The 27,938-nt window shown below is 32.4% G+C and overlaps 1 protein-coding gene and 2 long non-coding RNA genes across 3 annotated transcripts; 1 reads left to right on the plus strand and 2 right to left on the minus strand.

The window, feature by feature from the left end:
- The first annotated feature begins 215 nt into the window (after positions 1-215).
- Positions 216-5,309, plus strand: LOC130995641 (uncharacterized). Its single transcript, XR_009092233.1, has 3 exons — positions 216-477; positions 3,751-3,954; positions 4,230-5,309. It is a non-coding gene; the product is annotated as an uncharacterized LOC130995641 (long non-coding RNA).
- A 6,051-nt stretch (positions 5,310-11,360) lies between these two features.
- Positions 11,361-12,268, minus strand: LOC130995642 (uncharacterized). The gene is made up of 2 exons (XR_009092234.1): positions 11,980-12,268; positions 11,361-11,907 (listed from the first exon to the last, which is right to left on the minus strand). It is a non-coding gene; the product is annotated as an uncharacterized LOC130995642 (long non-coding RNA).
- Positions 12,269-13,108: 840 nt separating this feature from the next.
- LOC130995640 (MADS-box protein FLOWERING LOCUS C-like) lies at positions 13,109-27,930 on the minus strand. The gene is made up of 7 exons (XM_057921005.1): positions 27,627-27,930; positions 17,085-17,160; positions 15,933-15,994; positions 15,740-15,842; positions 14,967-15,008; positions 13,567-13,608; positions 13,109-13,444 (listed from the first exon to the last, which is right to left on the minus strand). Exons 1-7 carry the CDS (start codon positions 27,809-27,811, stop codon positions 13,361-13,363), a joined length of 594 nt encoding a protein of 197 aa, XP_057776988.1. The 5' UTR covers positions 27,812-27,930; the 3' UTR covers positions 13,109-13,360.
- Positions 27,931-27,938: the final 8 nt, after the last annotated feature.

Genomic DNA, 27,938 nt, shown 5'->3' on the forward strand with positions numbered 1-27,938 from the left:
AATAGATTGTTTCTAATATTAATATATCCGGACGTGTAAAAGCCAATATTTGAAATTTTGCTTAGGTTTTTCTTCACCCATATATTTTCTGCTAATCCATAAATTCTTGCACTAATAAATTAAATATTGATAAGAAGAAGAAGAGCAACAGGTAAAATAAGTAGAGTTGAGAAAGTTCTTGTTTGTGGAGTATATTTATTGGGTATTATTTTATTTGTTCGGTTTGGGCTGTGACGTGTCGCACGCACGCACACTTATTAATTTATTAGTATAATATACTAATACTATGATGTTTGCCATTGCCGTCTTTGTTTCGAATCTTCCTGCACAGTGAAAGATTCATCAATTTTCTTTTTCCAAACTTATTTTAAATGAATTTTATTCTAAATAATTAGTCACCATTTTTTGGGTTTTCGTTTGTTGCTTACAACTTATGGTTGATGATGCTTTGCAATCAAAAAATGCCATTGAATTTCTGTAAGTTTACCACTAATTTTCTCTTCTTTTGTGTATTGCGCCATGGACATGCAAACTGTTTGCTCTCTTCTTTACTAGCTTGATTGATTTGTTCAATTGGTTATTAATTCCATTTATTTATTTATTTATTTGTGTTTCTTTATCTCAATTTGGTGTGATATGTTTTAAATATGGAACATGAATGTTGAAGTCTTTGATTTAAATTGTTGGCTTGCTGAATACCTTTTGGTTTTGCATATTTTACCACTTTTCAAATTACATACCATCCAAATATCAAGATACAAATGAGCTAGAATTGTATGTGTACAATTTTCTGAATGATTGTAATGAAGAGTGAATTTGTAGGTGGCTGTTGATTCCTTCTTTAATTCTATCATAGATATAGTTCTGCTCCTTAAACAATGTAAGGAAAGAGGTTTATGAGATGGAGTGCCTGAATTGATAACATGGATAATATTGTCCATCAGGAAATTCCTTCACCTCATACGTAATGCTCTTCGAATTGTTCGGCATCTTCGTTGCTGTGATTCTTGTTTAAGTTGTGGCCATGAATTCCGGTGCGACCATGCACTATGCAGCAGCCTTAAATTAGTGGGACTCCATAAAACCAGATGATCAGCCATGGTAAAGTAGATTTTTAGAAGTGACTTAATTAGTGGTTAAATAAGTCCTGCTTCCCATAGAAAAATAACAGAAGTAATTTTGAGACATATTTCATGTTACAGACATAATAGAAAGAAAATAGCTGTGGATATGGATGTAGAGATAGATTTTCTCTTCCATTTCCTCCTCATTGAATGGATTCGACTATGGTTGTCAGTAGTGAAGATGGTTTGATTATCTCGAGTTATCATTTCTAGGTGAGATGGTGGGATTAGCTGAAAAATGGAAAAGCATATCAGTTCGCCCTCGCCATAGTACCTTCGGGATTGGGATGCTTTTCGTCTGGGAGTGATCCAGAGAATCGGGGGTAACTTGAGTCTTTGTATCCATGTAGGGATGTGGCTTTTGCTTTTCTTAGTAATTATGCAATAATCTATATATGAGGTTCTTCTATGAAGTTGTAAATTTCTTGATTTGTAATCACACCAAAATAGTATAGTAAGTCATGCTTCAAAAGATGAGCTAAGCACCACATGTGCCATAATCCACCTTTTTGTGTGTGTGTGTGTGGGGGGTGGGGGGGGGGGGATTCATAGATTAGATTTTGATTATACATGTGATTAAGTATTTGAAGGATTAATAGATGATCAAACAAGCTCAAAATTACTCCATCCGTACATAAATGCTAGAAAGACTGATCAAATGCAGGGAATCTATAGTGTTGCTGTGATTGCAGATGAGTGGATTTGGAGTTGCTGGTCATATAACTGTAAGAAGTTGTAAGGTGTTACCATGTTAATTCGATTTAGCAATTAAACATTTGTATGTCATATGTGAAGCCTAAAAGTGCCAACAGGAAAAGTAAACTGTGAACCAACTTCAGAGGCTACGGCTGGGTGTGTTCTGATGGATTCTTCAATTGGATGAAATGACATCAGGTTCATATAGATCCGTTCTTCCATAGTAAAAACTAAGCCCACATAGCATGAACATCTTCGTATGTTTATAGGCTTGTAGTATCCACTATATTGATTAGCTTTAACAATTGGAAAGCTTATGGTAACTAGTGACTTCGATTTTTAGAATTGTAGGGGTTTGTGGGCTTGAGTACAACGTAAACATATATCGAACACATGTAGTACAGTTTACTTAACTGGTGGCTCATAAAGACACAGATTATCTGAAATTATAAGCCCGCAACAATTTGGCAATTGTGCCTTATGATCATTCTTGCTAAAGAAAAAAGTATATACAAGCCACCTCTATTTGAAAATATGAGTTTTGGGCACTTTTGAGTCTTGAAAAGTCTAATTTGCCTTGAAAGATGAAAAGATAATGTATATAATTTAATAAATAAAGTTATAAATTAATTCCAATTTTGATAAAATTGTTAGAGATACATTTCCAATTTAACATTTAAAAGTTAATAATATAATAAAAATTTCCTTATAATTATACATTTTCTTTTTTTAACTTATTTTAGATATATATAGAAAAGAATAGCAATAACATCTTAAATATGAAATGAGTTCCATTTATTTAGGAAGAAAATTGTAATGATATTTTTTATATTTTAGTTATTAATCACGAAAGTAATTCTAAAGACAAACTTACCTTCAGTTTTTTTTTTTTTTTACAACATGATATAGCACTATATTTGTACTTAAATTATTAAAAGAACTTAGATGATGGGGGGAAATTACAAAGAAAATTGAAATTCGGTGAGAGACCACACTGATGAATAGTATTACATATAAAAATTTATTTTTAAATATTAATTTGAGAATTTAAAAAACTTTATTTTTCCTAAAATTCCAGTTACCTTGCCCTAGCTCCCGGCCTACGCTTTCATCCCTTTTCGGACACTAGTTCTCAAGACACTTATCTGAAAACAACTATCTGAGTTTTATGTGTGCTTATGTGTCTTTCTCTAGCTTAGGACCAATTGTGTTCGCCCATCTCAGGTCTGGCTGAATAATTGTATTTATTTATTTTTCTGTATTTTCTATTATGGATTTTATGTTTTATATTTTATAATAAAAATATGTAATTTGTAACCTTAAAAAATGAGTAGTTGACTTGATCAATTGATTTTTTTTTTTTTTCGTTATTTGGTTTTCAAACTTATTACTCTCTTCGTCTACGAAAAGTATGACACTTTTGCTATTTTTTGTGTCCACCAAAAAGTATGACACTTTCATTTTAAGAATATGGCCACACATCTTTTCCTTTTCTTTTATCTTTATAAATACCCTTTATTTTTACAAAAAAAAATCAGTATTAATTTAATCTCAACCACTCATTTCATATAATGGTGGAACCCTTTCTCCACTACATAAAAATCATCACTCATTTTATTAAAACCTGTACACACCTTTTGGTGGACGGAGGGAGTACTTTACTTTTGAAATTTAGTAAAAGTAAGATATTTTTTTCAAATGTTTGTGGAATGTATTTTGATTCAATATTTGAAAATTATACTCGTTATGTCAAATTTTTGGTGTTTTTATTCTAACGGTTAACATAAAATGTTTAGATGTAAAAATTAGAAAATGAAAGTCAATTACGAAAAATATGTGTACTCTTATCTATCTAATAGTTACATTTTAGTTATTATGTAAGTTGATATTTAATGATATTCATCTAAGTGGGTATTCGTTTGTTTAATAGATTTTCGAGCCCAACTGGCTCGAAAGGTTAGCCCGAACCTGAAAGTTTAGGTTAGGGTCGAGAATTGCATGCCCAAAAAAATTACAATTTGAATGACCCGTAACCGAATAGCCTGACAACCCAGAAGCGAGCTGGCCCGATTGACATCTAGTATAGTATGGAAATTATCCTTTGGCAACTTCTAAACACTAAGCATCTCTCCAGGTTAGAATGCTATTTTTTGCTACTATCTTATTTATTTATTTATTTATTTATTATTATTATTATTATTATTATTATTATTATTATTATTATTATTATTGTTGTTGTTGTTGTTGTTGTAGTTTCACCACGAGGTGGGTGGCTAAAGTACATTAATTATGTTCTATTCTATGGTGTCCTAAGCTCCCTGATATAATTCCTGATAAAGATACAAGAGTTATATCCAATTATCTCTTATCTAAGATTGACAGTTATTAATTATATGAACTTCTTGATAGGGGTGGCAACATAGTTTTGATTGAACTTGACAGCTGTAACATAAAATTGTTGGATATGCGCTGGAATTTATCAAGCTAAAGTCACAATCAGGTAAGCCGAATAAAATGTGTAAAGAAATTTAGACATGTTTAGAAATTGGGTTGTTGCCATGACCTGATTGGTGATAAGGCATGGGAATATATTTCTTTTTTTACATTCTGGTATTCAATTTATTTAAGAATAGAAACTTACATAAACTTAGTAATCCTGAGTTAATGTATGTATACATATTTTCTATGTTCATTTATAATATATATACCTTTATGCAAATCACATAGAATTAGTCTAATATTCGAAATATGCAATCTTTCAATAATTTATTATCGTATCATGTGGGTCGTGGACCAGCATCCGTCTTTGTGTGTAACACAAGTCGACCCCGTGGCGTTGACCCCTACAGTTAAGGGAATAAAAGTAGTCCTTCACTAACAACAATTGTTTTTGGTGTAGCAGGAAGCGCTTGAGGTCTTAAGAAAAGAGTATCTGAGTCACTTTAACTATTTTTAGCGATCAAAGTAGACACGGAAACTTTTTTTGGTCTCTTCTAGTCCTCTACACCAACAAAAATGGTAGTCATGCCCTAATGTGAATAGAATATTATGCCATTTCCTGACATATAGTCATAAACTCATACATGTTCTCTTCACGCACATTGTCGAATCTTTTTTATTCACTAGTTCACATTTTTTTTGCACATCTACGGAGACCCATCGACTTAGGGTTTAAAAGTCTGTACCGTGAGTTGTCTCTCTCCATCGTTCTCATTTATCGCCGACTCTCACCGCACTCTTCATCCATGCACTGGCCAAATAACCATCGACCTTTGCAGATAATTTTTTAAATATCTCCGAACTTTTTTATCTGCTGAATTTGTTTCGCTGTACGGTTTTTTTCAACACAATTTTCTTCATACTTTAGGTAACATAAAGATAATATTTTCTGTTGTGGTATTTCAATGTTCTATTTGTTCAAGGACCTTGACTTTGGTTAAGGTTCAAATATGTAAACACGACCACCAGGAAAAAGCGATTTTTTAACTCCATATTTGATGATAAATTATGCATTGTTGTTTCTGCCCCTGTATTATGCATGCGTGTGCTGTCCCTTTTAAGTTTTCTATTACTTTATCAATTTATGCAGTTTAGAACTTGTTAATTCTTATATATGAATTATTTTTTAATTGATCCGCCACTGCGTGCAGCCATTGATGACTTTGTTGTCCACCACTCCCCTATCCAACTTAATTTTCATTTTTCCGTTTCTTGGGAAAATAAGAGTGTTACTTGCTGCTTCTTCACAAGGTACCTTCTTATTATATGTTTTCATCACTTCAATCTGTGTTTTAGATTTATGAATTTCAATTGCTTAATAATTTAGGTTGCATTTGTTTCTATTTTTGCTCAAAATTGCTTCATTCGTATGGATGTTCTGTTAAGTCACTTTATTTGTCCACATTTCATTAGACATGGAACAACCAAAATACTAATGCATTTTCACTAAAGGAAATATAGTGAAATTATGTGCATTAGTAAAATGATGTTTCACTAACATAATGTCCATAAATGAGTACCTCGTAAATACTCGAATCTTAACTTGATAAAATATAGCGTGCACAATCAAATTCAAGGAGGCTAGATGGGAGGAAAAGAGTTTCAATATCTAGTATCTAATTCAATCATGCAAAATAATTTAAGGCATAGATGGACCTTTTCATTTACTCCGTATAACATGCAAGACCATATAAGGTTTTTACTAACAAATTTCAGTCAAAAACTTTTGAAATGTAGTATACTGAATATGATAAATAGTGCATATTTCAGAGTGTCATATAAAAAGGCCCATGTATTAAATCCTCTATAATGAATATCTTAGATAAAAATAAACTAATTGCTTAATTAATAGAAATATTAATTCAATGTACCATAGTATTTTCTTTCAAAGGCGATCAGGTCTTGACAATCATAGTTATAGAAGTACTGATCTGTTCAGTATGATCTAATAGAGGTTTTATTGTTGTATTTATATACTCTAGTTAGATACTTATTACTTTTAAATGGATATGTGGTTTTTTGTACCATTTTTTACTAGAGAAATTTTAAAAACAAACCACTTATGCAAACAAAACATTAATAATGTATAGTAGCTGTAGCACTAACAATAACAAATTAACAACTGCAATGTTAGTATTAACAAGAAGATCATTATATTTAAGGTCAAACATCCTTTGATTGTATATTCTAATCAAAGGTGCGCGTGTGTTTTACAATGCATATATTGTGTTTGTGTGCCTATGGGTGTGTGCAAGTGATTGAGGTGTGGGAATAGGAATGAACACATGATAGAGTAATATATTATAATTGAAAATGAAGGGAGCTACTCTTAGTTGCAATAAAGCTCGTTCGAGCTCGTTTTGAACGATTTTAGTCAATAAATGAGTTAAGCTTAATGTTGTACTATACAAATCGTTATATAGGGAGCAATCTTTTTAATTTAGTTTAATATTTACTTATATTTTTTATACTTTTAACTAGTATTTCTCCCATGATTTTAAGTTTAGATTGGAAAAATATCATCTAATGCTGAATGTTTAGGCGGAATACCTAAAATATCGTAAAGTTCTAAAATTGATAACTTCGTCCCAAGCATATTTTCGGACATGAGAATGTGTATGTTTCCATCCTTGCGGTAGGGTGTTCCAACCAAATTCAGGGAATTCTCGTTCCTTGTAGATTCTTTAGATATTATTTTGTATGACGCTATATCATTGTTGAAGTGGTATTTTCGTTTTAAAAGAAAAATTAGATGAAACGGACGTCACTTTATTGAGGTGGTAACTATTCAACTCCACGCCACCTTCTATTGAAGTGTCCCACATTGGATTGGAGATGGTGGCATGAGCCACTTTATATGGTGAGGCAACCCTCTCCCTTATAAGCCTTTTAAGGGAGGAATGGGTCCCAATATCCATTTCTAACATGGTATCAGAGCCAACCCAATCCAATGATGGGCCCCCCAATATCGTTGTCAACAGATGGCGTTTGGGATAGTCCACGCTGCGCGTGCGGAGGGTGTATTGAAGTGTCCCACATTGGATTGGAGATAGTGGCATGAGCCACTTTATATGGTGAGGCAACCCTCTCCCTTATAAGGCCTTTTAAGGGAGGAATGAGGCCCAATATCCATTTCTAACACCTTCCAACGTGGCATGTAGATATTCTAGCACATAAAAGTATGGTTGGAGCATTTTTGTTATAATTATAAATGTTGTGTACAAAGTTCGTTAACTTTTGAAAGGACCTTTTTAGGTATTTCGCCTCAATGTCAAAAAAAAAAAAAACCTTGATAATTACGATTAGATGCGTGACTAACAAAATGTTCGGAAAGCTTACATGGCTTACTAGATGCTTGCATAAAATATGAGGTGGAAATTTAACATATTGATCCACTAAAAGGCAAATGGATGTGACCTAAGTTAGCTTTCCGATGTTGAAAATTGTCTTTAGGGACATTCTTTGTTAGTTTTGAGATAGTTTTAGCATTTAGTTGTAACTACCAATAGATCAAAAAAAAAAAAAAAATTGTTAGAACATTAATAGTTTAGAATTTAAAGTTCATTTTTGCCCCATACATTTATATAAATAAAAATGTTATTCAAATCTACTAGTGTAAAAGTTAAATTGTGCTATGAAGTTTATAAAATATATCGATTATGTGTAGAATCAATTGATGTTTGACATATAGAAATATTAAATTTTAGTTATACTATGTAAATTGAATCACTAGTGTATTTATTTGAATGTAAGAATAATTTTCTTTTTTCAATTGCAAGAAATTCTACTTGCACGGGAAGTTAATTATTTCCATTTATATGTGAATAGTTATATATATATATATATATATATATAGAATGGGCTAGGTTATAAATACTTTTTAAAATATAAAATACGAACTAGTTAAAATGTATGAATTCTATGTGGAACACGTCTGAATTCTCTTTATAAATGTCTGAATTGCGAGAATAAAAAAATTCGCTACATATGAAATAGTTCATATTTTATATTTAACAGGTATTTTTATTTTAGCCTCCTTCTATAAATATAAATATAAACACACACACACATTTATAAAGCTCGTTCAGATTCGATGATTTTGTGAGTCTTGAATGTATTTGGTAAATCAAACACGATGAAGATTCAATAGTCATGCTTGAGCATAAAATTGTTCAGCCAATTTTTCTTAACTCCTTAGAGATGGGATTCCAAATTACCAAGCTTCGGGATTATATTGACACAAAATGAACTAAAATCCAATTATCCAAACTCCATCGAGTTAAAATTCACTAATTTGAGCATCTCATCAAACAAGATGAGTGGATTTGGGTATTAAATTCAAATATTTTAATCCAAACACAGCCACAAAAGGTTTGAATTGCTCAAAATAGTCTCAAACTTGCCACGAATGTCAACCAAGAGGTTGTTTTGCTAAGCTTATTTTAGACTGCTTATAAGAGCTAGAGAGATAATTGTGAATTGGGTAGAGATAATTCTAGTTTCAGTGAGAAATCTAGGAAGCTAGTTTTTGGAAATAACAAATCATAGGACTATTTTTTTAAAATTGATTGTTGCTTATAAAATTATGAAAAAATAAGTTGGGGTTGAAGAACTCTTTTTGTTTTGGGGAATCTTATAAATTGTTGGAGTTGATTTTCACGGTTTATAATCCGTGTACGAGCTTAATTGTCAAACACTTCTCATGAACTTATAAGCTTGTTTAGAGCTTATAATCTCAGCCGAACACCCTCTAACTCTGATACTCGCTCCGTCCCTTAAGAGTGTGCATTTTTGCTATTTTGATATGTCTCACAAAAGTGTGCAATTTTCATTTTTGATATGATCATCAAACTGAATGACGCTATATCATTGTTGAAGTGGTATTTTCATTTTAAAAGAAAGATTAGATGAAACGGCGTCACTTTTATTGAGGTGGTAACTAGACAACTCCACGCCACCTTCCAACGTGGCATGTAGATATTCTAGCACATAAAAGTATGGTTGGAGCATTTTTGTTATAATTATAAATGTTGTGTACAAAGTTGTTAACTTTTGAAATGTTTGGACCTTTTTGGTATTTCGCCTCAATGTCAAAAAAAAAAAAACCCTTGATAATTACGATTAGATGTGTGACTTACAAAATGTCCCGGTAGTTATGACATCGGAAAGCTTACATGGCTTACCAGACGCTTACATAAAATATGAGGTGGAAATTTAACATATTGATCCACTAAAAGGCAAATGGATGTGACCTAAGTTAGCTTTCCAATGTTGAAAATTGTCTTTAGGGACATTCTTTGTTAGTTTTGGGATAGTTTTAGCATTTAGTTGTAACTACCAATAGTTCAAAAAAAAATTGTTAGAACATTAATAGTTTAGAATTTAAAGTTCATTTTTGCCCCATACATTTATATAAATAAAAATGTTATTCAAATCTACTAGTGTAAAAGTTAAATTGTGCTATGAAGTTTATAAAATATATCGATTATGTCAATTGATGTTCGACATATAGAAATATTAAATTTTAGTTTTACTATGTAAATTGAATCACTAGTGTAGTTATTTGAATGTAAGAATAATTTTATTTTTTCAATTGCAAGAAAATCTACTTGCACGGGAAGTTAATTATTTCCATTTATATGTGAATAGTTATAAACTCCCTCCGTCCCACAAATCTTGACACGTTTTTCTTTTTGAGCCGTCCCACGAATCTTGACATGTTTCCATTTTGGATAATAATTATCACTTTCTCTCTCCTACTTTATCACTTTTATTACCTTCTCTCTTCTACTTTATCACTTTTATATTTTATTAACTACACACTTAAAACACTAATCTACAACTCCTTAATTCCCGTGCCAAATCCAAACGTGTCAAGATTCGTGGGACGGAGGGAGTATATAGGATGGGCTAGGTTATAAATACTTCTTAAAATATAAAATACGAACTAGTTAAAATGTATGAATTCTATGTAGAACACGTCTGAATTCTCTTTATAAATGTCTGAATTGTGAAAAAAAAAAATCGCTTCATATAGAATTCGAACTCAGGACCATGTATTGATCCAACAAGGTGATGAATCAAGTGTAGATCTTGATGATCTAACGGCTTAAAATAGTTCATACTTTATATTTCAACATGTATTTTTATTTTAGCCTCCTCCTATAAATATAAATATATATATACACTCGCATACACACACATTTATAAAGCTCGTTCAGATTCGATGATCTTGTGAGTCTTGAGTGTATTTGGTAAATCAAACACGATGAAGATTCAATAGTTATGCTTGAGCATAAAATTGTTCAGCCAATTTTTCTTAATACCTTAGAGATGGGATTCCAAATTACCAAGCTTCGGGATTATATTGACACAAAATGAACTAAAATCCAATCATCCAAACTCCGTTGAGTTAAAATTCACTAATTTGAGCATCTCATCAAACAAGATGAGTGGATTTGGCTATTAAATTCAAATATTTTAATCCAAACACAGCCACAAAAGGTTTGAATTACTCAAAATAGTCTCAAACTTGCCACTAATGTCAACCAAGAGGTTGTTTTGCTAAGCTTATTTTAGACTGCTTATAAGAGCTAGAGAGATAATTGTGAATTAGGTAGAGATAATTCTAGTTTCAATGAGAAAACTAGGAAGCTATTTGTTGGATATAACAAATCATAGTAGGACTATTTTTTTAAAATTGATTGTTGCTTATAAAATTATGAAAAAATAAGTTGGGGTTGAAGAACTCTTTTTGTTTTGGGGAATCTTATAAATTGTTGGAGTTGATTTTCACGGTTTATAATCCGTGTACGAGCTTAATTGTCAAACACTTCTCATGAACTTATAAGCTTGTTTAGAGCTTATAATCTCAGCCGAACACCCTCTAACTCTGATACTCGCTTCATCCCTTAAGAGTGTGCATTTTTGCTATTTTGATGTCTCACAAAAGTGTGCAATTTTCATTTTTGGGCGGTACTCCACCACAACCTTATTTTTTACTTTCACTTTCTCAATTTATTCACAACTTTATCATACATGGCCCACCACAAATCCCTTATTTTTATTTCCACTATCATAATACTACAATAAAAGTAGACTCCATTTCTCTACTCATAACAAACTTATCTATAACATTTATTAAAACTTGTGCTACTAAAAGTGATGCACACTCTTAAGGGATTGAAGGAATATGATCGGCTTAGTTAGTTGAAACAACTTGCAAACTACGAGTCCTATTTAGTGCAACTAAAGTGCTGTTTTGAGTATTCTTAAAATCTAGTAATTGAAAATGTCTTGCTTACCAATATCCACCATATGAAGAGTTATATGGTTAAACCAATGTAAGATTTCGCTAGAGTTGAAATGTGAGATTGCTTGACGTATGAATGTTCAGCAGTCCTTGAGCAACATGCAAGCCTTTCTGCATTGAAAAACGAAATAGGAGTTTGTTTTTAACCTTCTCTAGTTGAGCTCTTCCTAAGCAAGAAATCTTGTAAGCAAATTTCTAACTCCCTTTATAAATCAATAGGAGAAACCTCTCTTGGTTCTGGTAGTTAGATTCTGCCAGCATACCTCTCCTAGATACCTGTTTCCATGAGTGTGAAGAAGTGTGATAAACCAAAGGTTAGTTACACTCTTCCTAAAAAATCATAATTACCTCAGTTCGATGTAAGAGAGAATGTTGTCAAATCCAAAGCCTGTATAGAGTACAGTATCATGTGTTAGAAACAGAGAGGTGTATCTAATAAAGAATTTAAGACAGCGCAATATTGCGTGTAATCACCTTTTTACACAAACAAATCATTGTTCGAATCTGAAGCATTAGGTTTCACTTTGAATCTTTGCCTTGTAATTATGTGTCCATCTTGTCTTACATGGTAAATGATTGTACATTTTGAGCTTCGATTGCTTTGATTTACTATGCCTAGAAATATTTTATGCTATTTCAAGTGTAAGGAGATTGCCATTCGTTTGACATGAATGAATTATTTGGAGATGAACCCTAAAAGGCCGAGGATCAACTCATTCATGCTAAAAATTTTCGGACATACAAACGGGTGGGACCATGAGGTAATGTTCTTTCTGGTATTATGAAGGAATTTATTTTGCATCGTCACCTTGTGAATAGTAGAAGGCAAAACATAAGAAAGGAACTATGTTTTTGCCATTAGTAAGAGAAGAGTATTTTGGAGATTTTGTTAGTATCGTGAAATCATTATGCAACTAGCATTGCTTTGTGGCTCGGTATTGGGCTACTACAAGAAAACATAAGCATATTATGGCAATATAAGAGATCTGTATGTTAAAGTTAATTTTGGGGAAAATACACATACATAGGATTAAGAGTAAAAGCATGAGAAGTCACCCCTGAATAGCCCAAGATAGAGGATAATATCAGAGGGAAATAGGAGGGTAGACCATTAAGACCTTGGATGAAAATGAATGAGAATGACTTTTACAATAGCATGTGAGGGACTGCAAAATTGTGGAGAACAAGAACGGATGTGGTTCTCTCCAAGTTGGGAAAATGGGTTTTGTTTGTTGAAGATGATGAAAAGTATTTCAACTGTATATGCCTTTTTTTACTAGAAGCTAGTTTCTCTTATGAGAACATTCTCAATTGAATTATGCTGGTAAGCACACATAAATATATGATTATCTTATTGAAATGTGATTTGGAACAGTAAATTTATGTCCCAAAACAGTTAAACCCATATATGTTGCTAGTTTTGGACAATACGATATTCTCCCAAATTGACACTGTAAGAAGCATTTCAAGCAGTACATTAGGCATAGAAGGCAGAGCATATGTAGAGCACTGCTTATTATAACAAGACAACCATGCTTTGGGTAAGAGTGGTACAAAAGCTAGAATATAGAACATGGCTTACACTGCTTACAGCACACAGCAACGGTGTCGATGTCATATTATAGACATAGATATTGCGATAGCAATAATTTGTAGGTTTTCTCAGTTTGAGTTGTTATATTGTCCATATGTATCACATCCGAAAATCCTGGGACAGTTGAGCCATATGCTAGTCCATGATATGACACTCGGCTAGGAAGTTGAGGTCCAATGTCATTTTATCTCTCCTCCCACTGGTGTTGCTTTCAGCAATCTGCAACGAGCAAAGAACAGTGATAGGTAAAAAATATGTAAGAACTTGATTGGGCTTTTTTGTAGATCTGATTTTGGTATTATCGGTTATGTAAAGACTCAGATTTTTTCAAATAGGAATACCTTCTCCTCCAGACCTTTTTTCTCTTCTCCCAGCATCTTTTCCTAACCACAAACAGCACAACATAAGTAGGTCTAGCCATAATAGATCCAATCCCATCCGACACACAAGAATTTGCCATGATATTATGGCATCTATATCCTTTATCCCATTACCTAAGATCATATGAAAACATGCAAACACAGAGATGAATTCATGGTTGGAAGAACAGCATTTAAACATCCATACTCCCGATCCTATTCCTTTTCTTTAGTTAAATTACAGCAATGGTATTCTCTTTCTCATTGTTAGAAGAGGCACGATATTTGGTGTGTAATACAAAGAGATAAATGAATATGTCAGACCATAGTTTCAGGTACTGTGGCTAGTCTCATCATTTTCCTATTTAATTGTTACTCCCTCTGTCCCGCAAATTGTGGCTCATTTCTTTGGGATGGAGAATAAGGTGTAAATTGGATAAAAGCGGTAGAATCCACACCTAATACTTTAATGTTGCCTTTTATGGAAATAGTGGGGCAGTCCAAAATGGAAAACGAGCCACGAATAGTGGGACGGAGGGAGTAATATTTTAGAATATCCCTGAATAGCATTATTAAAGGGCTATAGTACTGTAACGTAGAAATCCAGGTTTTTAACTGGACAGCAGATTATGATGACCTTTAAATAAGAATTTCTTGATGCCATCTTCTTATCTATTGAAGGTCGAATTGTATGTCAATGATAATTTGAATATCATGAGTTTACTTCACGCACAGGTAAGTTTGTAGGATAACATGTTAACAAAATGTCATAAATAACTTGATGATGAAAGTTACCCTTCAAACTCGAAGAAGATAGCAGGATACTACCTCGACTATCTACGACCTTGGTTTGGGTACAATGTCCACTGTAAGAGAAAAGTCATTTCATACCCCTAACTTCTCATACTTATAGTATGGACTAACACATATCATGATAGAATTTGGATATGAGGTTGTCCTCCCTCATTTTCTTGTCTAGAATGTTGAATATACCGTATTATCTTTTCTCTCATATATCTTGAAATACAAAAAGACACAGTTGACCCTGTTTTATGAGGCTCACAGTTGGTGCTATCCATAATCATTTCAGTATTTACATCAAGAAAGATTACACTAAAGAAAAGCAGAAACCAAAACTAGTCCTAGGTGAACAGGATAGAGCTGATTCTGCTTTCTGAAATATAAAGCCCTAATGACATCTTAGCCAGCTTTGTGATCTCTTAGCTTTGTTATACAGCTTACTCATGCAGGCATTTAAGGTAGAGAGAGTCTCAAATTTAGAGTCTGAACTAACATTATTATAGTTCTACTACTGTCTTAGAAACTGTAGTAACTTAATGCAAACTACCATTTGCAGACATGGAAAATACAGAACTGCATACCTTTTCATGGAGGCTTGATATAGAATCAAGTAGTAAATGCGTCTGCATAAGTTCAAATAATTAGTTTTCAAGATACAAAAGGTACATGCACAAATGAAAATATTAGCGCCATACATTAAATAGCTCAATGTCTATGGTGAGCAAGAATTTCAACTTGCATAGGCATAACAGCGGAGAGGCAGAAGGCAAATATACACAATTCAGAAGATGAGGTGTTGTTTTGGAAAACAATAACCTCAGCCAGGGCTATTTTCTACATGCTATTTTGTTGGACTTATTATCAGCAGGAACACATACCCATTTGATGAGATGGCTCGATACAAGATTCTGTTCTCTGAAGCAGCTACTGTTATGATATGCTTCATGCCAAAAGCTTTTGCAATATCTGTGTCCCCATTTTCTCTTCCTAAGGAAATTCCCCTAGTGCCCGCTACCATAATGTGAAAGAGCTCTAGAGAAGCCAATACTAGATTCTAAGGTAGAAAAATTGGTAAGTCAATTTCAATTTCCTGTGGAACCTAGAATGTCTTAACAGTGCCTCTATTTTTTTCTGACAGCATCTGTCACTTCCTCCACATTCTTTATGTTGTATTTTACGTAAAGTCTTAGTAAATTCTGTTTCAGTTCAAAAAATTTAGGTGCTGGAATCAGACAAAAGAATTGTCCTGGACAAGTATGAGAAAAATAGAAAGCTATAAAACTAAAGATATTACCAAAAAAAGATTAAATAGAAAGATGAATTTAGTAATGAATAAATCAAGGAAACATGAAACCTTAGTCGATCTGGTTTGGATAAGTGCTTCCTGAAATTGTTTCTCCAGATTTATGAGGTCAATCACACTGAGCTGCTCGCCACATTGATCTCCTCCAAGTTCCCTATTAGAGGTGGTTAGCCAATGAATTAATGACAGTCTTGGGAGCTAAATGAGGAGGCCAATGAAGTTTTGTAGAGGAGACAATTATTACTTATCGACAATTTGTAGGAGCTCTGTGTTTGAGAGTGCATCTGCATATTTATTATTATGTTCCTGCCCAGAAAACAGACCAACAATTGCTGTGTGAAACATGTACGTCATGTACTAAGTTCTTGGCAATAAGACCAATAAGGGATCAATGAGATTAAAGTATAATCACATATCGCTAATTTGCAGTACGACAGTGTCAAAATCAAGTTCTGACAAGAATCATAAATGGCAAATTAGCGATTAATGAAGAAAAGTCACTACAATTAGGATTCAGTATCATTTTAAATCTAGGTCTTGTTTGCTAGAGATGATTAGGGTGTATTATATATGTTTGCTTCAAAACATGAGGCCCTTTATAAAGCAAGGGGCCAGCGTGTATTATATCGATCTTTGGGATTCCGTATATAAATCATAATTATATCATTATTAATTTGATAGTAAATTAAACTACCATAATTTCACCTTCCTACTATAATTTATTTATAAAGCAGATAATTTAATAAGCGAAACATAATATTGATACCTTATACAATATAAAACATCCTAGTCAAACATATCAAGCCTTATCCCATACTATCAAGCAAAGAGCCCCTAATATCATAACTTATCAGACTTAATTTCTGGAAATATCAAATGTTGCCTGCTTAGTCAAACTGATTTATTTACAACAAATAAATAAGGACACTGCAGTAATACTAGAACATCAGCTAGCTTTCACATGATTTGCTCTAAGATGACGGTATAGGCTAACAATTAAGTCCAGAAGTTCTATTCATGAATGAACTTCCAGGAAATCTTATTCTAAATATAGGGAAATAAATCCATTCTTCAGGAGATTGTTCTCAACAAACCATGCATACAAAAGAATGAGCAGACATACTATAAATGGTGAGATAGTTGCCGAAAACCAGATACACAGAATTAGACAAAATTCTTTCTTCCACAAATTTCATTGTGAATGACATTTTCATTCCAACTAGAAAATCTGATATTAGACTTGTGGAAATATTTTCATTCTCTAGGAGAACGTCCTCACCAAACTATGGCAACAAATGAATGAGCAGATATACTTGTCTATACATAGTGAGATATCACCCACATGTAAATGCACAAAATAGGACAAATCTACTTGAGCATCTGCAACAGAATGTACCTGAGTTTCAACAACTCCATTCGAGGCACTTTCTATTTCAACCTGATTTTGATGTCGTTGTAGGATCTCTGTCAAGCTGGACAAAAAGACAGAAAGTCAACTAAGAGAAGCTCACGTAACAACATCTTCTCACTCATGCTCATGTAAACAAACATGGAACTGCAACCTAGAATAAGGACTAAAAGATTTAATAAGTGACTAGGAATAACAAAACCAGAACTTTGCTGAATGCCATAATATAGGATGGCAACAGGTAGGCTAGCTTATATAAAACTACCTGAACTGAAACTCCTTTTTAAATAAAACCTTAACAAATCTTTTCACTCATGAGAGGTATAGAGGATGCCATCAAAAGGCAACTGTTGGCTGATTCTAATTACTACGGGATGACATTGGAAAATATGACTGATTGTATTATCAAAATTTCCACAACAGAGATAATTCAGCTAGAAAACTATCCAGGATAACACAACCAACTCCATCACAATGTAGGAGCACTTAACCTTGCCCATCCTCACAGCATAAAAGCCCATGATAAAGCATATTTCGAGCCTATTTGTACCAAGTCTTGACAAAACTATACAATTGTGAGCACATGAAGTTTGGAATTGCATGAGGTAGGAGGGAGATGAACAGTTTTGAGGATACCTTTTCATAGGTACAATCAGGGGTTTAGTGGAACTCATCCGAACATATCATGAAAATGATCACATAATAGCAATCAATGCATCACAGAAACCATAAGTTTGAACATTGTGCAGTCATCTAAGATGGTTTATATTAGATACTTTATGCTGAGATGTCATTAACTGTTTTTTCTTTAGATGTTGAATAGGAAAACCTAAGCAACTATCACGTTCCTACTTCAGATATTTGCAGCTGCAGTAGTTTCTTTCTTTTTTGCCTTGTATTGTAAATATGATTTTAATGGTATGATAGGTGAAATGCCTTTTCTTGGATCCTCACAAAGTTTTAACAAGGGTCGGAACATCTCCCACAATGAAAACATTTCAAATTAAACTAAATGAATTTTGGTTAGTCGATTTGGTTTCTTGGAAAATCAATTCGGTTTGCTAGCCTAAACAACATACTCTCAATTTCTGATCCTTTGTTAGAAATATTTGCTAGCCTAAACAACATACTCTCGATAAATTGGCATATTTATTTGAACCCTGCCGTCAATTTCATTTATGCACAGGCCAAGCCACAAAGAATCCTTCTTAGTGCACATTGTTTCAATGTTCTGATGCTGCTGTCTGTTCTTGCTCGAGTCTAGTAAGAAAATCTCCATAATTATGGTGGATTTTCTTGCATTTGTTGTTTTCTAGTTGTGGGTTTCTTCCTACATTTTCTACTTCTCTGACTGCGGATCGATAGGTTATCAACCCGCTTTTATTGGGATTTGAGCTCTAATGATCAGTTGGTCTATTTTGTTTTTTTCTAGTTGAACTTTGTGGGTGGTCTAGCAGTGACATTAACACAATCAATTAAGAGGGTGTTTGGCTTAGCTTATAATGAGCTCCTAAACATTTTATAAGCTATACTCCCTCCTATTCAAATTATAAGTCTTCCTAAGCTTGGGCACAAATATTAATAAATAAAAGATTTACCCAAATTAACCTCAGTTAATGACAATATAGAAATCAATTTAATAAATAGGGACAAATTTGGTTTAGAAAGTCAAAACGACTTATAAAATGTAAACAATTAAAAAACCTAAAACGACTAATAAAATGAATAGGAGGGAGTATAAAATAAGCTTTGACTGACTACAAACTATCTAAAAATAAGTTTTTCAACCTTAGTTTATTTTTCATATAGACAATAATCATTTTATAAAATTTTCAATTTTATCTTTCTTCAATTCTCCACAGTATTTTTTTTTTTTTCTTTTTCTGCCTTCTCTAACTCATAATTCCTTTTTTTAACTTATAACTTCAGTAGGCTTAGTTGTGAGTTTTAAGTCAATTTATGCTATTCCCCACCTACAGAACATTTAGAAGTTGCGAATGGGAGAATCAAACCTATGAATAGGCCGCGAGGAAAAGATTGTTGTCACTAAGAATGATGAAATTGACATGGGAATTACACTAATCAAGATCAATGAGAGTATAAACATGCTGTCTATTTCTATATTGGTGGTGTATGGCAAAGTGAAAAACCGAGCGTTGTTAGAATAGTGTGAAAACCTAGTTCTGCGCGATGACAAATGGAATTTGAGCTAATAAAATATTGGTTCAATTTAGACTACAATTCAAAGCACGGAGGTCCAACTAAATATATCAAACTAGGATTATCAGCCCAGCGGGAAAAAGCCCAAAAGTGGAGAATATGCATGTTGTTAGTAACAGGACATCATAATAAAAAGCTTTTTTAGTCCACTCTTCGCTACTTAACAAGTTTGGTCTTAATCACTTATCCAACCAAACTCAAATGGGAGTATTAGTTTTATCCATTACATATGCATAATATTTAGCTTACCTTATGTAAACCTATGTGTTACATGTGCTTTTAAACTTAAATCAACACACGAAAAGTTGTTCAAAGATTATACTTCATATTTGAATAATTAGACTACTTTGAAAACAATATTGTGTAAAAAGATTATAGTTTATATTTTGAATGACTTAAGAGTACTTTGACACAATATTGAGAAACTGTACTATATTCAAGAAACTTGAACTTTACAACATTTCATTTGACATCTAAAATTTTGATCGTCAGTAGTAGTAGTAAATTAAAAAGAACTTTTGTTATTGTAATTTTTTAATTCTAAAAGCCCCCCCCCCCCCCACACACACATATATAGGGTTGGGATCTATGAAAAAATAATTATAATTCGTTCTGAATAAGTCAATAAATTTACCGAATAAATCACGCGACCGCACGAATAGTTATTTTACTGAATAAACACGTACATTTTTCGTTCATGCGCTCGCGTGATATATTCAGTAAATGTATTGAGTTATTCAGCCTTCGTTGTTTCGTTCTACATTTAGCATTCTTCATTGATCCCTTCCCTATATATATATATATATATATATATATATATATATATATATATAGAGAGAGAGAGAGAGAGAGAGAGAAGGGTTCAACAGAGAAGCTAAATATTGTGGAGAATAGAGAATTTGTAAAATAAAAACGAACAAATCTATAATTTTAATGAACAGATCAATGTACCGCATGAACAACAATTTGCCCCGGGTTCGAATCCTGCTGGTGGCGAGTTTTTCTATATTTTTACTAAATACGTCTGTTCATTACTTATGTTGATCTGTTCGTAAAATATATAGATTTGTTCGTTCTCTCGAAAAAGATAATTCTCTGTTGAACTCAACCCTATATATATATATATCTTAAACAACTAATTACTCTATGATAGTAATACAGTACTCCCTCTGTCATGAAACATTTTCTTAAGGGAAGGTGGCATGGGTTTTAAGAAAAGCTTATTGTATATTTGTTGAGTGGATGATAAGTGTCACAAATTAGAAAAGTGGTAGGTCCATTAGTTGCAATGTATGTAAATATATGAGAATTGTAAGGGTGATAGTTAGTGGAATTATTTTCAGAAATGAACTAGGAAGATGTTTCGTGGACGGACGGAGTAGTATAGAAGTTGAAAACAAATCTATAAAAATTGTAAATAAAGTAATTCATGACAAACATGACTGTCAAGCTTTGTATGAAAGATGTTAAGAAATTATTTTACAAATCACCATTGAAGTATGGCAAATAAAAGCATGCTTCTTTCGCTATAATTTAAGGTTTTAGTTAAGAGAAAGGTGCATAGTGGAATGCTCAAGAATTGCCTTGGAACTTCTATGGTAAATGGAATATACAAAAGTGTGATCAATCAAATACTATAAAGTCCTAGTATTGGTCACTGGTCAAAATTGGACCATAGTAGAATTTTTGGTCTATTCTAGAACCATAATATGATATTGGGGAGCAAGGTTAGAATTAGAGATAGAAAAGCAAGGATATGGGCTCGTGTGATTAGATAGTGCCGAGTGAAAGGTCGTCGCTCAAGCGATAAAAGCTAGCAAAGTCGTAAGACTATGTATGGGGGATGATGCTTGCTCGATGCTGGAAGCTTAAGGAAGTTGGTGATCGGATGACAGGGGAGTCGATGACTGAAGCCTTGGGTGAAGCCTTCGAGAATTTGATTAATTTATGATTTATTTATTTCGTTTTTATATGAGGACGAAGAAAACTTATCTTTAGCCCATTTGACCCCAAAAATATTTACCTTACCCCCCATTTTCGTTAGTGGTTCCAAATCCCTTTATCTTTCTGATTCTTTGACAAACGTATTTTGTTGTAAATTGATTCTCTTACATAGCAGATATATTGATCTATTTTCTCCAACTGTATATAACTCTTACATAACAGATATATTGATCTTTTTCTTCGGGAACGAGCTTAATGTGGGTATCATCGCCCTTTCTTTTGCTTAATTAAGGTTTTAGTTAAAGAATAGGCAATTTATAATTTAAGGTTTTAGTTGAGAGAAACAACGATCTACAATTTAAGATTTTAGTTGTGTGGGAATCGAAAAATGTACTCTTTTGAAATAATTCTCGTGGCCCAAAATCAAAATTATAGAGAGTTTTAGTTGTTCAATTGGTAGCCATGTAATTAGTTGAGTGTGTTGTTAGCTCGAAACAAAAGAAATGACATTGTTTCTTATGACTGTGTGAGATTATTGATTTTTCTCTATGAAGTTGTTGTGCCCTGTTGTTTGATAGTATGGTGTTGTTGAAGGGGCAATGGAAGCTATCTTGCTTGTCTTGAAGCAGAAGATTATCAATAGGGTAGTTTAGGTGACAACCAAACTTTTGGGATGGCTCGAATTTTATGTTTTAGTGATGCTTAAGGCTCAGATGTATGTAGAGCTTTCAGGGATTATGTTATTTGTTAGGTGATTTGCAAAACGTGAGATAATGAGAGTCAAAATGGGGGGAGAGGTTTAATGAGACGTTCTACTAACATGTAGAGCTTTGTTAGGTGATTTGCTAAAATGGGTGAGGAGAGACGCCAGATAATGAGAGTCACAATGGGTAAAAGGTTTAATGAGATGTTCTACTAACATGGTTCGCTTCTTTAATTTCACCCCAATAATACAATCAACTCTACTATTTGACTACCTAGTAATCGGGGAAAATCAGTTAATTCTAGATTTTGAAACCAAATGTGGTGTGGTTATTGTCAAAATTACGTTTTTTGTGAGAAGTGAGAACAATGCATTTCCTATAAAATTAATGTCACTGTTAAATTTAATAAATCCGGAAAAAAAAATTGCTTATTTTTAGATTCGAACTCAGGAGTTGTGATCCATCAAAATAATGCATACACCATAGATCTTCACGATTGAATCACTAAGAATGGTTCTTTGTTCTCATCTTAAATGAGAGTTATCATGTGAACCTATCCCTAGAATGGATCCAACCAGAATGAATATCTTTCATGAGAAATCAGAATAAATCAATATGAATAAATTAATGTAACATATGAACAGCGCATGCAATATTCATATGTTACATTAGTTTATTCATGTTGGATTAATGGATTTCATTAATTTTCTCATGTGTAATTCTCACATTTCCTTGGTCACCTTTAGGTTCAAAGTTGGAACTCTTAAGAGGAATTACAAATTGGTCACTATAGCTAAAGTGAACCGTGGTTAACTATAATGCACTCCTATAAATTTTCCACAACTACAAAGGTCTTGCACTTTCTTATTCTAAATTTTCACCTTTCCTTGGAAACACTAAAATTTTGTAAAAGTTCTTTTAAACTTGTTGCTCATTTTCATTCTTTTACAAATGAAACAATTATCCCATGATCTTTGTTCATTCTAAAGTTATTTTACTTCCACTTTCTTTCATTTAAGTATATAGTTTCTCATTTTTCTTTCTTCCTTCTCATCTAAGTGGGATAAAATTGGTAAGTATAAAAAAGGTAACTATATCTAACTATTAATATTGTTATAAAAGTAGATATTCATACAAACTTTATTATACCTATACTTCCTTATTTATTTAAAATTCTAATGATAGTCTAGTAGTATAAAATATTTTTGCAAGTTTTAATATATAATGATATGAAAACAAAATTTCATTTGTATCTAATTTTTTTTAAATCATTACAATTATTCCACTTCTGAAAAAACGAGATGTGACATAAAGTGATTAGGAGATCATATTGAAAGACTTAACTCATTATCTATTGTCTTATTTCACAAAGATTAAAGAAATGTACCTTTAATATATTATTATTGACCATCTTCAATAAACTACCTAGTACAACAATCAAGGTCTCTCTATAAAAAACCCTCTTAAGTAAAACATAAGAATCAAGCTCTTTTACCATTCACTTTTCATTTATCAAAAAGTTATGATTTAAAGAAGAGTTTGTGGTTATGAATACCAACATGTGATTTAGTTGTTGTGGTAATGGATTTGCACCCAAAAAATGCAAGAGGTAAATTGTTATATTAGTTCACTCATTCACATGAAAACAATAACTGGTTAGAACTAGAGAGCTCATCTTTGTTGGCCTAGGTTAAGGATTTATTGTGTTATTTGTGGTTACATAATGTTATATTAGTTCACTCATTCACATGAAAACAATAACTGGTTAGAACTAGAGAGCTCATCTTTGTTGGCCTAGGTTAAGGATTTATTGTGTTACTTGTGGTAACTAGAGAGCTCATCTTTGTTGGCCTAGGTTAAGGATTTATTGTGTTACTTGTGGTTACATAAGATGTTTAGGGCGTGTTTGATATTGGTTAATACACTGTATTAGCTAATTTAGTACAGATTAGTCTAGTGTTTGGTATTATTTAGTAATAATGCGGATGACCCGGTTTAATCCCACGACCCAGTATTATTAATCCAGATTTCTTAGGATTAATAATTCACCTCCCCCTAGGATTAACTTAAATCAGGATATTCTGTATTTATCCATGATAGCAAACACCAACTCAGTATTAATAATCTGTCATTATCCACACTAAATATCATGGTTACAAATTATCCTACATAATCATTTACTGAAAACCAAACGAGGGATTAGGATTAGTTAGAAACTCTGTAACGCTTAAGGAGAAATCTAACATCCTTTTAATTCAACTAGCTATTATTATAATTATTATTTTATTATTATTAAGTTTCACTCGTTGGAAAACTTGATCATAGACGCCATTATTATCTTGTTATATTTGGCTTTTACTTTATACAAATTGTATATGAATCAAAATTAGCCTTCAAACTAACGTGCCAAATTTTTGCCAATGCTCAAACATTTCTGTAACATTTTATGCAAAAAAAACAAAAAACACAGCGCGAGTATAAAAAATTACTGTTTGTTAGCATTAATACAGATGGTCGTGCGAAGCTTTTAGAATTTATGGCCACTTTGACGGACAACAAATTAGTTATCAAGTTTTCTGTTATTTAAAATGTCTGCTTGTGGCCAAAATAGAAGAAAATGCACATTTTTTTAGGCGAAGAAAAATGCACATTTGCAATATTGTCTTCCATGACAAATTAAACTTTAGAGAAGGCGTTAAGAAAAATGAAGTTAAAGTGGAAATTATCAACCACCCAATGCACAATGTTTTAAAACAAAAACTTGCCGAAGATAGAATTTTTCAATGTTGGACTGAAACATTTTCCCAATGTTATTTTATACATACATATCTTATAAATAATTTTACATTGTCCTTGCTTGTCCTTTTTTATTGTTTCAACAGAATAGAAGAAATTAAGATACATATAAATATATAATTAATTAGTTCTATATAAAACAAATAAATATAGTTGAGCATGTTAGGTGTAGTGTATTTATGATTTATCAGGTTGCCCTGTCCGCGTGTCAGACGAGTGCTACTCTTAATTATCAGGAAATTAAATACGAGTTGTAAGTACAATATTATTATGAAGATTTATGAGTAGTAGTTTGTGGAATGCACACTATTAATTCCAGTTGTGAAAATTCCAATTGGTGGAATGCAAGATCATGAAATAGCTCATTAATTCAAAGTTGTAAATTCTTATTGTCTTCTAGTCTCAGTTTCAGAGATTCTAGACCAAAACAAGAATGAGGAAAGAAAGTCATGAGTTTCTAAGTCAAAATAGATAACTAGGGAGAAGCACCCATGGTATTTAAATCAATAGTAAATGTCAAGAGACGAATACAACTTAACAAATACACAATGATCATCCTATTTTCTCAACTCTCTTTTAACCTATGCTTTCTTTATGTGCTAACATAATCTTTCTCACCGACGTGATCATTTGAAGCTCGGCATAGAAGGACCTTTACTTTTGCTCTGCAGCAGTATGTAATCAAATAAGCCTTCAACATTTACTTATTCGTACATACCAGCTCTACATCAACCCAAACTAACCGTGGTGTGGTGGAAACTATTATAACCACAACAATGAATTACGCCTCTATATACAATCAAAATTAGCAATCAGCTAAAGTCTTAAGACGCCATTGAAACATAAAATGTAAGAAACAATCATTTCGAGTTGGCAGAAAATGTAAGAAAGAATTATTCCAAGTTGGGACAAGTACTCAATCAAACACATATATCAAATTAGTTTATGAGGGATGTATGGAGCATCAGCTCGTTTTATTTCGAGAATGTTTTTACTCCCTTATTTTTTTACATCGTCTTTGTTAAACTTTTTAGAAGGAACCAGAGAAACAAAATTAAACAAGGTTCACAAAAATACCCAATTATATATGTCTGCCAAAATTTTAAGCTTTTACTTCCTATTTTTAAACACATTGCATAAAAATGCCTTATATGATTATGTAAGGCAGAATACGCATTGAGATATGAGCCAACGACTCGACAAACACTAGCATTCTCTATGCTATAGAGGGAATAGTGCAAGTCAAACTTCACTTCTGCAGCAGTAATATAAGGATCAAAACTATAATACCAACAATACAAATATGTTTTTTCTCTATTTTTATTCTTTTCTTTTTTTTGACTTGGGGGTGTTGGGAAGGAGAGCAGTGGGGTTTGAACCCGAGACCTCACTGTTCACACACAGGAGGTCGCACCGCTTGGTGTTCCCTTGGGAACTCTATTTTTATTCTTTAACAATTTTAAAAAGATATCTTTAAAAGATTTTCAACTATATCATAAATTAATCACTTCTAGAACATACAAACACTTAATTATCTAATATTCTTTATACACAAATATTGTATAATAAAATAAGTAGTATATGTGTTTGTCAAAAATAATTATTACGCTCACAATCCACGAAAATTGTAGTCTTATTACTAGTCATGTCCGTTTATAAAAATTATAGTCTTTCCTTTTCTAAAAATTACATTTCATATTTTAAACTTCATTAACACTCAATATTTACAAAAAATCAACCATTTAATAGATCAACTGTATGGTTCCTTTATGCCACTCAATTTTAATGAATTCCATTCTCTACTTTATATACATGTCCCAACTATTTATTAAAACTTGTATTCCTTAAATCACATTATAAACCCTTTTTAAAGTACAAATTATGTACCGATGCAATATGTACAAATTTTAAAATTAAAATTTTAGCTTCTTATAAGATTGAAACGCAAGACCATGAACTCATCTAATCAATTGATGAATCTACTATAGATCCTCATGGTCTAAAGACTAAAAATAGTTTGTAATTTATATTTAAAAATTAGTTTTTGTTTTAGCCCATTTTTATGTATGATATATAAAAAGAAATCACTGTATATGGTCATATATATATATATATGTGTGTGTGTGTGTGAGTGTGTGTGTACTAATGTAATACACGATATTTTTTATATATAAATTGAGAAAGTATAGAGTTAGAAATTTTCAAAAATATCAGTTGTATAGATATTTATTTATTTTTCGCATACTTTTTTTTTTTTTTTGAATTGATTTATTTTTCGCATACTTAAACAACCAATATGTGGAAAAACAACTTTTTTAATATGATAATTCATCGATGCAATATACGGTAGTATAAAATATAAATATATTATGATGAAAATAAAAGTTAAAAGTGTTTTTTCTTGATCTAGTAGAGAGTAGATATCTAGTATGGTAAACATAGGAAAGGACAAACACTGTTGTACTAAAGCAATTTTTTTAGTTGCTATTTTGGGTTAGATCACCATTTCTATTCTGGGAAACAAGAAACCTAGGGTTCTAAAAATTATCATTATTTTTCCTGAACAACGCATAGCACTTTATTGTCCGCAAACAACACCATGACGATAGTATTTGAACTCTGTTTTCGAAAAAAAAAACATAATTTAATTGGTAGATGGATATAAAATTCTAATTGAAAAACACTAGAGCCATATGTTTCCGTAATAAGATGAAACTCGAATTGGTTGAATTCATTTTGCGATAAAATTCAAACCATGAATTTCCTTGAAAACTAAATCCAAATACAAACATATAAATAAGAAATCAGAGCAGAAACAAAAAAATAGAAATTAGAAACAGCGATGAACAGAAGCGAAATTACTGACTTGTTGTTGCTAGAATATTGGTATAGCTTGCCTCTACTGGAGACAACAATGGCGGCGACATCGACGTCGCAGAGAACGGCCAATTCCTTGGCCTTCTTGAGCAATCCGTTTCTTCGCTTGGTGAAGGACATCTGGCGCGCATTATTGTCCTCGATTCGCTTGATCTCGAGCTTTCTTCTCCCCATTTCCCCCGCGCTTCAGTTAAGTGTGTGAGGGAGAGAGAATTTTACTTAAGGAGGGGGGAAAAGAATATTTGTTGAGCAAAGGGGGGCAGATATTTAGCACTCCAAGAAGTAAAGCAAAGGGGGAAAT

Source organism: Salvia miltiorrhiza, chromosome 7 (genome assembly GCF_028751815.1).
Source record: "Salvia miltiorrhiza cultivar Shanhuang (shh) chromosome 7, IMPLAD_Smil_shh, whole genome shotgun sequence".
Taxonomy (NCBI): Eukaryota; Viridiplantae; Streptophyta; class Magnoliopsida; order Lamiales; family Lamiaceae; genus Salvia; species Salvia miltiorrhiza.